The sequence below is a fragment of the Dermacentor andersoni genome, chromosome 11 (genome assembly GCF_023375885.2).
Source record: "Dermacentor andersoni chromosome 11, qqDerAnde1_hic_scaffold, whole genome shotgun sequence".
In the NCBI taxonomy this organism is placed as follows: Eukaryota; Metazoa; Arthropoda; class Arachnida; order Ixodida; family Ixodidae; genus Dermacentor; species Dermacentor andersoni.
The window spans coordinates 119,052,174-119,065,530 of record NC_092824.1 but is presented as its reverse complement, the minus strand read 5'-3'; the positions used below and the strand labels follow the sequence as shown (position 1 = coordinate 119,065,530).

The 13,357-nt window shown below is 46.7% G+C and overlaps 1 protein-coding gene across 1 annotated transcript in view; it reads right to left on the bottom strand.

Moving 5' to 3' along the window:
• Positions 1 to 64: 64 nt before the first annotated feature.
• The window catches only part of LOC126539312 (protein KRI1 homolog), a 51,268-nt gene continuing 37,975 nt past the window's right edge, over positions 65 to 13,357 (bottom strand). The window contains exons 14-17 of the mRNA XM_050186089.3: positions 12,730 to 12,860; positions 12,585 to 12,649; positions 11,224 to 11,322; positions 65 to 761 (exon numbers count right to left, since the gene is read on the bottom strand). Of these exons, the coding sequence (XP_050042046.1) occupies positions 170 to 761; positions 11,224 to 11,322; positions 12,585 to 12,649; positions 12,730 to 12,860 (887 nt within the window). The 3' untranslated portion in view covers positions 65 to 169. The remainder of the gene's footprint in view (positions 762 to 11,223; positions 11,323 to 12,584; positions 12,650 to 12,729; positions 12,861 to 13,357) is intronic.

The following is a 13,357-nucleotide window of genomic DNA, read 5'->3' as shown; positions in this document are numbered from 1 at the left end:
TATGTCATGGTGGTCATAAATCAAGAAAAACAAAGGCTCCCAAAAACAACAAAAAACTAGACAGTTGTAAGAGGTATTTACAGGTTTTATAACCAACATTAAAATCATGTCCTCTGGCATTGCTTCTCAACATAAAGGCTGTCGCCTGACTCTTCCCCAAAGGGCTTCATCAAGAAGTGTCCTTTCTTTTGCCGTATATCAACTGCTTTTTCAGCTTCTTGGGGTTCAGGCCATAGGCTTTAAGCCTGCTGTCCGAAACTTTCAGGGCTGGAACTTGGGTGTTTTGCTGAAGTGGCATTGACTGTTTTGTACCCTTTGCCTTCTTTTTCCTTTTCTTTTTGCTTGCAGACATTTCAGGGTTAGCTGTCATTTGTCTACTTCTATCCTTGCTTGCTATGTCTATAATATTCAACTTCTTATATGTTACGGAGCCTTGGCTAAGCTCAGCAGATAAATTCTGGTCATTAGACTTGAATTTCTTTGAAAGTTCAGAAGCATCATCATTGACAGCAATGTTTGCATGCTGAGAGTCATTGTTGCTAACTGAGGAAGATTCAGTCTGAGTAGATGTCTTCCTCTTGCGATTCCTTTTGGTTGCTGCAGTCACGCCAGAATTGGAAGCATCATGAGTAACTGCTGCCGACGTAGTGTCCGAGGGTTTCACATGCTCTGCACTTTCACGGAGGAGCAGAAATTTCTTCTTCTTTCGTCTCCTCTTCTTGCTCGGTTCCTCCAACAGTTTTGTTTCACTTGTCTCAGCACTGAAAGACAATAATCTTGCCTTAAAGCATGATCATTGCACAATATGCAATGCACAGTATGCATTACCATCACAAACATCAAACCTCCACTTAAAGAAAATATTGCACATTTAGCCAAAGACATTGCTAAATCACAAATTTTTATGAGGGTTTTATGCTGCAGCAGTATAAAAAATCTGCAGGCTCCTAGGACATATCTAAAAGCCATGACCTAGTCAGAAAGCATTCATGAATAAAATCCTGAAAGGAATTCGGATGAGAATTCTGCGAACAACCAGAACCTGGCATTTTGTATGCTGTAAGCGTAACATGCGACAGTGCACAGGAACATGCAGGAGAAAGCAAAGCTGTGGTGCAGGCTGCGTGTAGAGCTTGAACCTGCCATTGGGTGGCACCGCAAGCACCATCACAAGCAAAAATGAAAGGCTCCCAGTTTTTGCTGTTTATACCACCATCGTGAAATCTGGTTCTCTAGTACGGTCTAGCAGTAACATGCAAGGTAATCACCGTATTTACTCGAATGTAACGTGCACCTTCTTTCTGATAAATCGGGTCCCAATATTGCATGCGCGTTAGAATCGAGTACGACCCTAAATCCGAGTTACCATGCCGCCATCGCCATTAGAAAAATGGCCACCTCGTACGCACTTCTAGCCTAGCTACCGTAGCTTCCTCCATGTGCATACATCCATGTTATAAGTATAAGAGATATAAGTTAGGTTTTGTTACTTCTTTTGCAGAAAGGAAAGTAATGGGCCACTGGACACTTCACTTGCCGGATACTCTTATTACATTCCGATAGCAATTATATGGAAACTCCAGGCGCATTCTTGCCGTCGCCGTCACATTCCGTATAAAGTCCAAGGGCGACAACATCGTGACTACGGGCCGCATGCTGTATGTGTGAGTGAAAGCGTAGGAGGGTGGTGGTGGCATGGGAGAGCCAACGATGGTGGCTGTGCGCAAGGAAGAAAAGTGGCGAGGAAGCCTTCCGTCGTGCGTGATAGATCAGGGGCAGCGGAGGGAGGGGGGGGGGCTTAGGATTTTGTGATCTGTGAATCTATGATTGTGCAACATGTTTATTTGCCCTGTCTGATGCATTATATACAGTGACTTTTTCTCAGATATGTAGATTTATTGGAAACTTATACGTATATTTAAATATCTTGTTGCGAGGTTTTGTGTATGCGTGCAGTGAACTTTGTTTCCAGCGACACTTTTTTGCCCTTTATCAAGCTGTACCTTCGCATTCGTATATTCCATTGTATCTTCGCTTTTATAATGTACGAGGGCGAGTCAAATGAAAGTGAGCCAACCTACCCCGCGCAATAATGGTTCGGTCCATTATCTGCGAGTCATGCGCCTAGCAAACAGGCATCTCTGATTTACAAAAGTGACACGCAGGTGTGAGGATAAATGTTCTTTAATGCTCTCATGCACTGGGTTGAACATGGTTGTGTCACATAATGAACGCTCCAAAAGTTGAATAGCGCGGTGTTGTGAGGTTTTTGACTGCTGAAATTGTTTCCCAAAAAGAAATTAGTCGCCGAATGGCTGCTGTGTACGGTGAACATTGCATTTCATTGGCCACTGTGAAGCGTTGGAGCAAACGGTTCAACGAAGGATGTGAAAGTTGCAAAGGTGATCCGAGACCGGGTCAAAGCCATCGTGCGATTGCCCCCGACACAATCACAAAGGCACATGAGCTGATTAGACAAGAACGGAGGATAAGCTTCGATGAGCTGGCAGAGCGTGTGAACATCAGTCACGATTCGGTTCCCACCATAATTCATGAATATCTCGGTTATCGGCTCTTGTGTGCGCAATGAATGCCCAAGATTTTGAACCACCGCCAGAAGACGGAGAGGTTCGGTGCTACCTTAGCTCATCTGATCCAGTATCACAATCAGGGTGATGACTTCTTGTCTGCAATTGTGACTGGGGACGAATCATGGTGCCACTACTACAAGCCTGAAACATGACGGCAAAGCTTAAAGTGGAAACATCCGGACTCACCACCAACAAAGAATGCAAAGGCCATCATTTCCGCCGGTAAGGTGCTGTTGACTTGTTTTTTTCAATGGTCAGGAGTCATTACTCATTGAATTTGCTACACCTGGAGAGACTATCAATCGTTTCCAATATTGTGAAACGCTAGATCAGCTGCATGTCGCAATCAAGAACAAACGAGGTGGAAAATTGACGAATGGGGTGATCTTGCTTCACGACAATGCTCGTCCCCCCACGTCGCTGATGTGGTCAATACAAAACTGGCAAAGTTCTAGTGGGAAACGCTGCAACATCCACCATTCAGACCAGACCTATCGCCTTGTGACTTGCACTTTTTGGGCAATTGAAAAAACAGCTCAAGGCAACCAGATTCCTGTCGGACGATGACGTGAAAGTCAGGTACATACTTTTTGAAGCAGCAACCCAAGGAGTTTTATGAGACGGGAATCATGCGACTCGCTAGTCAGTGGCACAAATGTCTAAATGCTCATGGAGACTACTTTTAAAAAAACACCCTGTTTGTCATATATTTGCATTGGCTCACTTTCATTTGACTCGTCCTAGTATATATTGCAGAACTCCTGCTTTTTATATGTGCTCTCTGTTGCGAGTATAATTTAGGTGCATTTACAATACACGACCGGTGACAGCTACTCCTGCACAATACATTGGTGCAAAAGACAGCGTCATTGAGATTTTTCCTTTGCCGCTGCATATGTACAAAATGTAAACAAGGTTCTTGAATGACAAAGTTTCATTAAAATATCTGTTGTGAGCTTTACATGGCCTTTAGAATTTTCATATCAGCGACATGCACTGCTTTGCTGGTTTTGAACTGATATAGTTCTAAATTTAATGTGATATTTTGTTTACTTTAAATAGACAAAAAACACAGAAGCATTGACATCAGTTATTTTGGGTGCAAGTTTCGGGACATACGACTATGTTTTTTAAAGAAAAAATACATATCTTACTTGTCTTGACAGTATGTAGCGTTCAAGAATTCGTTTGCAGCATCTGTGGCAATGGCACTGTAGTTATTATTCATATGTTTCATCCCTCGACAAATTCTATAAGAAGGAGGCCGAGCTCGAATGTGAGCCCCCCCCCCCCCCCCAAACAAAATTTTTGGCTACGTCACTGGTTCTACTGTATATACCACTGAAGCAAAAAGCTGCAGTGCTGGTAATTGTACAATTATCTGATTAGCAGCCTCTAAACAACACTTTAGCAGACAATGCATGAACCCGGTGGTTAGTGGCTATAACAAAAGGCCCAGCTCGTTGCCTCAGCTTTTTCAGTGCGCTGCGGACAGCCACAGGTGCCACCTAATACCGTATTTACTCGCATAATGATCGCACTCACGTAATGATTGCACCCCTTAATTTTGTCGTCAAAATTCGATTTTTTTAATTTCCCTCGTTGATCGCACCCTGAACTTGTCGCACCGATATGTCGTGTGCCAAATCTAGCTAATGATGATTGCGCTCACCATCTGTCGAATGCTGTGCAAACGACTCTTCAAAAGTTACCGAGCGGACTGCACGCACTAAACAGATTCTTAAGCAGATGCCCCATTTCATTCCCTTCATCACTTTCTGCACTTCAAGAATAAAAAAAGATCTACAACTAAACTTGCCTTGGCTTTATTATTTGTTCGCTTTATAATGGTTGCCAATTTAATTATCTTATTCATTACTGATATGGAAAAAGCTGTTTCAATGCACGTAATGTACTCACGCGAAAAAAAAGAATCGCGTTCAGCTTGCTCCGTCAGTCGCCATTTTTGTTTTGATGTCCCGCACTGTTACAGCGGCAGCCACCTGTTGGTTGACGTGTTGTCATCCCGCAGCAAACGCATTCCAACACGTTTCGACGGACACTGCGCTTTCTGCATTTTGCAAGGCGGCCGTGAGCTTTGTGATTGGTTTTTCTGTGTTGCTGACATTTCACCATAGGAGGCTATGCCAGTTTTACGGCCGCGTTTAAGCTTAAAGCTGTTCACTACGCGCTGGAGCACGGCAACCGTGCTGCCGGCAGGCATTTCGGCGTCGACGAAATCAGAATACGTTATTGGAAAAAACAGTGTGAGCAGCTGATGGCTACCGATAGGACGCGCCGGGCTTTCCACGGACCCAAAACCGGCAAGTTCCCTCACGTTGAGGAGGCGGTCCTTAAATATGTGAAGGACCTGCGCAAAGATGGTTGCGCTGTATCATTGGAAATGATACAGATACAGGCACGTGCTGTTTCGAGGAAGCTGGGAATCGTCGCAAAGGATTTCGGCGCTAGCTCCGGCTGGACGACTCGCTTCATGTGACGAAATGGACTTTCACTAAGGCGGCGGACGTCCTTGTGCCAGTGACTCCCATCTGCGTATGAAGAAAAGGTGGTCGACTTCCATCACTTCGTTACGAGGATTCGCGAGAAGAATGGCTTCCTCTTATCGCAAATAGGGAACGCTGACCAAACTCCGTTGACCTTCGACATGCCCCGAAACACGACAGTCAATGAGATGGGTGCTCGGAGCGTCCTCGTAAGGACATCGGGTGCTGAGAAACTGCAATGTACTGTAATGCTTGCAGTGACGGCAGACAGGCGGAGGCTTCCACCATACGTCATTTTCAAACGGAAGACTATTCCGAAGGGAAACTTTCCCCGTGACATCCACATCGCGCTCAAGTTAAAGGATGGATGACAGCAGAACTTATGGTCGACTGGATTAAGACTGTTTGGGGACGAAGACCAGGAGCGCTTCTGCTTCCTTCGCTTCTTGTGTTGGACAGTTTCCGAGGCCATCTTGTGGATAGCGTTCGAGCCGAGCTGAAGGAGCGACGCACAGAAATTGCAGTCATCCCTGGAGGCCTCACGTCGCTGCTACAGCCTCTGGATGTGTCCCTGAACAAACCGTTCAAGGACAACGTTTGACAACTGTACATAGAGTGGATGGTGGCAGGCGAACATGATTTCACGCCGAACGGCAAGATCATAAGACCGTCCTTGGAGGTGCTTTGCTCCTGGATCGTCGAAGCGTGGAGTGGTGTCTCCGACGAGGTAGTGGCGAAGAGCTTTAAGAAGACCGGCATATCTAACGCACCGGACAAGACAGAAGATGACTTTCTGTGGGACTCGGAAGATGCCCCCAGCGACGACACTGCTGGTTCCGACATTGAAGCTTACAGCGATAACTGTGAAGATTCAGACTCTGAATAAAGTGAGGTGCCCTTTATTCAATTAGAAAAATAAAAGAGCAATGTGCAATTCATGTAGTGCCTATTATAAGAGTTGGGGACGGACTTCGGTATGAAACTTGGGATGATTTATTTTACATTATTTACAGTGAGTCAACAGTCGTACAGTCATTACGGGCCGGCAGCAACTCGGACGCTGCGGCCCGTCGCAAGCAGTTCGAGAGAGGTGAATCCGGGACTGCTCTGGAATCCCTGGAATCCTCTCAGTCTGCGTCTTTTAAGCCCTTCGATCTCTGGAAGCTGCGTCATGTTCGCCCAATGGGAGAACCCGCTCAGATGACGCCACCTTCGGCCAATGGTAGGCACCCGTGCGGTGGTGTCACACCCGGCGGATCCCCGCGGTCTTGCCTTGCTGTGGTGCAATGCTCTCTTCAAAGGCGGCCGGTGAGACGCTGCCAGGCCTTCCCGGAACATCACAGCCGTCTTGTTGTCACGGTGCATTACAGCCGTCTTGTTGTCACGGTGCATTACAGCCGTCTGGCTTCGGGACCCAATTTACTTGCAACAATGCTGGGCTATCCCCTCGCTTTCTGGAAGAGTCAAGCATTGAATAGCCCAACCGGCGGCGTACGAAGTGGGGGCCCTCAACTTGTTTGCCCGTGCGTGCCTCTGCGCTTCTCAATTAGCTGTGGTGCGATTCGATGTGGTCTGGGGGAACTCGAAGGGGGCTCAGGAAACAGCCCCATATCTAACAGCTCGTCCTCGCCCCGGATGTTCTGAATGGCCGGTGAACTCAATTCGCTGGCCATGAGGAACGCTGAGAGAACCTGCCGGGTATTGGTGTCGAGCCTCGTTTGACGAACTTCGGGATCCTGGGCCCTGGAGAACATACGTCAAACAAACAAAACAACACAGCGCTGCACCACGCGTAAGCGCAGGCTCTTCACCCCTGACTCGCCAGGCTATTACTGAGTCAAAATCAACCCTGATCTTTTATTTCCCCAATTTTGACAAAGCAGTTCCAACCACCCTTCCAAACAGCTATCCATTTCTCCTCGAATGCCGACAAGACCAGAGTACTATTGTTGTTGCAAAACAAAGGGTCGTTGACGTTGCAAACAACAAATGAAAACAGCCGAACATAACTTTAGTGGCCTAACTCACGAACAGCATGTTTCCAATCTATCGCAGTGGCGTACTTATCGCACGTATTGGTGCCACTGAACAATCTGGTCAACCTCACAAGTACGTAATCACAAGCGCACTAGCCTTGTGGTCACTAAACAGAACGCGTACTTGCGTTGTAGGCAAACTTTTCATTTACGCTTACTCACGTTTCTTGCCTGAAAGTCCTACAGGACACGTGACTTAAACGAACAATTAAACTTGCGGGACTTACACACTCCGCAGAACCCTTAAAATAATGCGTCTTTTAATAACTCGTTCCACGCATACTTATCAGAGAAGTCAGAATATGGCTGCCCTCAAGACACGAGCAACCCAGTCATAAATCTGCTTCCTTCCGTCCACACAGGACACGCGCTAATGGAACTAAGAACGCTTCTCGGTGCAAATCATGCACTCACTGAAAACCCACGCGGTTAACCTTAGAAAATAAAAAAAAAAACACATAAAAAAAGGTTAACTAAAACACACGCGCGTTACGATAGGCCTCTCAACAATAACCTTGACACTCAGGTTACTTACACACACACACAAAAAAGAAAGGCCATCTACTTATTAATGAACACCTCGCGATACTACATGTTTACAAAAAAAACGCCTCTTTCAAATCTCGGAGCTTCTCAAACGAAAACACAAACAAAGCTCAAACCTTACACATTGAAAGAAATCCTAGTCTCAATTCGCGAAAACTTTCCGATGCTCAAAATAAAAAATAAAACACTTCATTTCTACGGAAGCGCTCTTGGCCTCCCTTTCCAAACGCTTATGTCTGACTCATACTTTGAGCCGTACCCGAGGTGGTCGCGGTTTGAAAGCTACTCTGGTTGCCGAGGAACAACAAAAGGGCTGACTCACTATCAGCTCCCCCAAGACTTTACAATCCCCTGCCAATTTCCGTCCTGGCGCCCCGCTTTCCTCACAAACTCGATTGACCGCGTCGCTACTCCCCACCTGGTCTCGTCCTGCCACCTTGCGCTTCTTCGTACTGCACGCTGAGCTTTGAAAAGAACTACGGAACGACGAGGAGTTTAACTGCCCCGTGCCCTTTGTCCGCGTCCGTGCAGAACATGCTTCGCAGTCCCCCTTTGACCGGTGGCTCGAACGTTTTGGATGCGTCAACATCGTCCGTGACGACCGCACCTTTTTCCTCGCGCCCTGCCCTTTTGGGTTTTTTGCCATCTTTGGCGGCGCTACATTAGTTACCGTCTTTCGGTCTTTACCGCGCTTCTTATTTCGGCGCTTTCTCTTTGCACTCGCTTTCATGTCGCCTTCTCGTGCCTCGTGCTGGCCGGTACACATTTCGTCGGCCCGGATCGGTCTCTTACCCGCACAGTCTGAGTGATTTACATTTAAATCTACTCTCACTTTGCCTCGACTGGCGGACAGCTCAACCGACTCTGGCACAATGCAGCAGGCTTTACTCGAGTTATGCAACTCGCACTCTTGCGAACTGCCCTCTATTGCACTGCCCAGCTCACGCTGTGCATCGACACACAGCCCGTCGGTATCGAGCGCTGTCTCACGCGCACAGTCCGAATGATTATTAACTGAATCATCCCTATCTAGGCTACCTAGACTGGCGGAGAGCTGCACCGATCCCTGAACAATGCAGTTGTTCTCTCGTGAACTACGGAGCTCGCCATCCCGAGAACTACTCTTAACTGCATCGCTCAGCTCGCACTTCACTTCTGCACGCAGATCTGGCTCTACATGGGTGCTCGCGTCTGTCGGGTCAGCAGTACCCTTTTCTTCGCTAGCAACCTCGCTAACATTACCAGCGACGAACACGCGCGGTAACTGTGCCAATTTGTTCGTAGCTGGCCTAGCTGTCTCTACAGTCATCTGTTGGCACAGCACCTCGTCGCTCTCCCTGCGGCCTTTAACGGCCTCTGTTGCCACTAAGGCATCGTTAGCAGCTAGCTTTTTCGCTTCACTTATGAATCTGCAGCCAATCTCACAGGCACTACTCTTCTCGTCGGCTTTGGCGAAAATCCGCTTGATGCTGCCTCATTCTCTCGCTCTGTACTACCTACAGAATTCTCAGACAGCCGTTGTCTCTGTGCCATTAACTGATCACAATACTGTATCTCTTTGATCAGTGCTACCTTCTCTCTCTCATACTTTTGCTCACGCTCACGCTTACGTTCCTGATACTCACGTTCGCGTTCATTCTCACGTTCGTGACGCTCACACTTAAGAGTAAGTTCTTGAAGCTCACGCTTCCGTTTATTCTCGCGTTCTTCACGCTTACGCTCACTCTTACGTTCACGACGCTCACGCTCACGTTCACAACGCTCACGCTCCCGTGGTTCCTGTATCACCTCCCAAGCAAGCTCAATGCTTTTGTCATCATTGCCACTATCGTTAATAGCCTTTATGATAGCTGGCGTTTTCATCCGTTCGTCCGCCTCAACTCCCAAATCGTCGCACACCAACAACAAGTCCAACCTCGTCAACCTTCTAAGATCTATGGCAGCTGCCCCGACTGGTGGTTAGAACTGTTTTCCTTAATTAATTTGTGCAAATACACAATGCATCAAATTCCCGATTCCCAGAACTATCGAAATGAACACACAACATTTGAGTCTGGCGAATCAAAAGGAAAAAAACCACGCGCTCACTTACGGTTGCAGCACCCTGCCATCCGGTTCATTTGTCCGCTGTTCCCGATTCCTCCAGACTCCCTGAGTCGAAGGCTTGCTCTTCTTCGCTACTCCCAGTTTCTTCGGACCTCTTTCGACGAAGGCTTTCTCTTCTTCGCTCTTCTTCGCTACTCCCAGTTTCTTCGGACCTCTTTCGACGAAGGCTTTCTCTTCTTCGCTCTTCCCGGTTCCTTGCGACTCCCTTGGACGAAGGCTCTTTTTCGCTGTTCCGGGTTTCTCAGAATCTCTCTCGACGAAGGTTGATCCGTAGCGCTGCCACCAGCTGTTGCATTTGGGGGCGATCTCACCGCTGCCAACCAGTTGTAGGAGTTGGAGGAAATCCCGCCGCTGGCGCCAGTTGTAGGGGTTGAGGACGGACTTTGCGATGAAAAAACTTGGAAAGGTTTATTTTACATCATTTACAGTGAGACGTCAATGAACAGTCGTACAGTCATTATGGGCCGGCAGCAACTCGGACGCTGCAGCCCGCGGCAAGAAGTTCGAGAGAGGTGAATCAGGGAATGCTCTAGGAATCCCTGGAATCCTCTCGGTCTGCGTCTTTTAGGCCCTTCGATCTCTGGAAGGCGCGTCATGTTCGGCCAATGGGAGAACCCGCTCAGATGACGCCACCTTCGGTCAATGGTAGGCACCCGTGCGGTAGTGTCACACCCGGCAGCTCCCCGCGCTCTTGCCTTGCTGTGGTGCAATGCTCTCTTCAAAGGCGGCCGGTGAGACGCTGCCAGGCCTTCCCGGAACATCACAGCCGTCTTGTTGTCACGGTGCATTACAGCCGTCTGGCTTCGGGACCCAATTTACTTGCAACAATGCCGGGCTATCCCCTCGCTTTCTGGAAGAGTCAAGCATTGAATAGCCCAACCGGCGGCGTACGAAGTGGGGGCCCTCAACTTGTTTGCCCGTGCGTGCCTCTGCGCTTCTCAATTATTTGTGGTGCGATTCGATGTGGTCTGGGTAACTCGAAGGGGGCTCAGGAAACAGCCCCATATCTAACACTATGTAATGTGTGCGTTTATTACAGAGGTAAGCCTTACTCATTTTTTATGTTTGGCTGTTTACCATAGCCACCGTAAGAATTCTCACCCGAAACTTGCCCCTTTTGCGTCTTCGGTGCTGAAAAATTTTTTTTTTTCGGAAATTTTAGCCCACGTAATGATCGCACCCCCGAGTTTGCGTCAATTTTTTTGACAAAGGTAGTGTGATCATTATGCGAGTAAATACGGTATTTAAAGGTCATGCTGAAGAGCCACGCATTCTGGGTCATGCATCAATTCTGGTGAATGGTAATGGCGGCATTTTTAAGAATTTAAGACATACAAAATGAGGATTCTTACACTGCGCAAAATTTCATTGCAGGTGGCCTTTACCTCAAGTTATTCAAAGAGCAAGGACAAACTGTTTCAGCAACACTGTACTCACGGTTCTGTGTACAAGCTGGGGAAGATCTTTCGCTTCAGTGCATCGTTGGTGGCTCGCCTCTGGAATGTGTGTAGATCCTGCATCTCTTCATTTTCAGTCCTAGCCAGAAATAATAAACTGATTACCTTAGAGAAATGGCTATTTACTCACACTGTTAAGCTACCTTGCTAGTATTACAGGCTGCCATGTTCAGCAACAAGGACAGCACACTGACATGCTGGTTCATTTCCACAAGCTGCTACTAGATGACACTAGTTGCTGCCCTGTGGATGATGACATCATCGTCACCAACACATTACACCATGTCACACTGCATAAACACAGCGCTCTTTAACGGCATTGGGGAGTGCTGTGGCGTATTGTTTAGCTGCATTGTGGGGGAAGTATCAAGAGCTTCAAAGTGACAGAAAACAAACAGTATGGACGGCACAGATAAAGATCAGCTTTGTGAGGGTTCAAGTGAATTTTTGTTCAAGAACAGCGGGTCATAAGTTTCACATTAACTTTGCAAGTGACAAGACTGAATTTCAAGCTATGGCACACCAGCTAGCCCTAACTGCTGCTGTGATCATGGAGCATATGTTGTGGGGTGTGTTCCAACTTTGGCCAGCATCAGAGACAGTTTACGTAGACAGCTAAGGATGCAGCTAAGTTACATTAACTCTATGCAGAAGGCAGCTTCAAGCCGAAGTTATGGAACATGTCTTGAACCATCCGGAAGACTCCTACGCGATGAGATGCCATCTGGCGGCAACAAGATAATTTCGAGAAAAACGCACATTATCTACATCTGCAAACCTATGAAAAACACTACGCGACTTACATTAAGTGCATAGGAAAGTGTGACTACATTTTTTTGTGCGCTGACAACCTCCCCATTGAGTTTCCAAGCATCTTGCTCTGCTACCATCTTGCTTGGACAGGAAAGGAAAGTAGCCTGCATCAGTTTTTACTTCGATGCATTCTGCAGGAAGCTATTTTCTTTGACGACTTCATCAGAATTGGAATGAGATTTTAGATGGCGACTGTCTGCTTAGTTGTGCAAGGTGAGTATTGGAATGCAGCTATGCTCAGAAGCTCATGGGCCTTATGTAATGAAATTTTTACCTCCAATTATATTAATTTCCTGTCATATGTAGTATTGAGTGGCCAACCCTGGCTGAGAAATACTGGTGCAGAGATTGTTTTAATTCTCCATATAAGGAATGCTGTTTGGGCTTTAAGCTAAGGTTAAGATGAGCATGATGCACAGGCAAATCCAGAGATTCTAAGCAAAAATCTGAATTCCCTATTTGTAACTCTTCAGCAGGAACACCAGCACCAAAATAGTGTCACTCATGTCAGGAATGCCTGGATCTCACCTGTGCTGGCAGGTTTTCTTCACAGAACACCATCGATTCAGTTCCTTGTCTTTTGCCGAAAGAATCTGCAACAAAGCATTTCACTGCACTTTAGCAAGAGCTACACCAAAACATGGCGAGCCAGGAAAGCGATGAATGTTTGTACCTCTTCTGTAGTCAAGCCAAAATCATTGGGGACAACAGAGCGGTACCGAAAACGAGTTGGCATTCCACCAACGATGTCCTCAAAGTCTAACTTGTAGTACTCGTCGAAGTATTCCTCAAATGACTTGCTGGCTGCAATGAAGAAAAACTAAAGTTATTTTGAGCCCCTAGTTCGTTTCAGTCAACATTAAACAAAGCAACAATATAAGAAAAGCACTCCATCAATGGGATCAAAGGACCAGTATTCAAAGGAATTGTGAGAAAGGACAAATTATGTTTGAACTCATTGGAACATGTAGCATGTACCACACTATCAATCTTCTTCCTTACTTCTTTTTTTATTTTATTTTCCTTTTCAAAAATTTCAACAAGCACAGCTGAACTACATTCAGTGCAACAAATATTATAAACATAGTATGTAGAATATATTCATCCTCCGCATGCATGGTGGCACTCATGCAGAATTGACTTTGTGTCCTGCCACAGTTTAGGTTTTGACATTGGCTCAAGAGAGAGAGAGAGAGAGAGAGAGAGAGAGAGAGATAAACGGGATATGAAAGGCAGGGAGGTTAACTGGATAAGATTCTGGTTTTCTACCATGCACTGGGGGTAGGGTAAATAAAAGACTT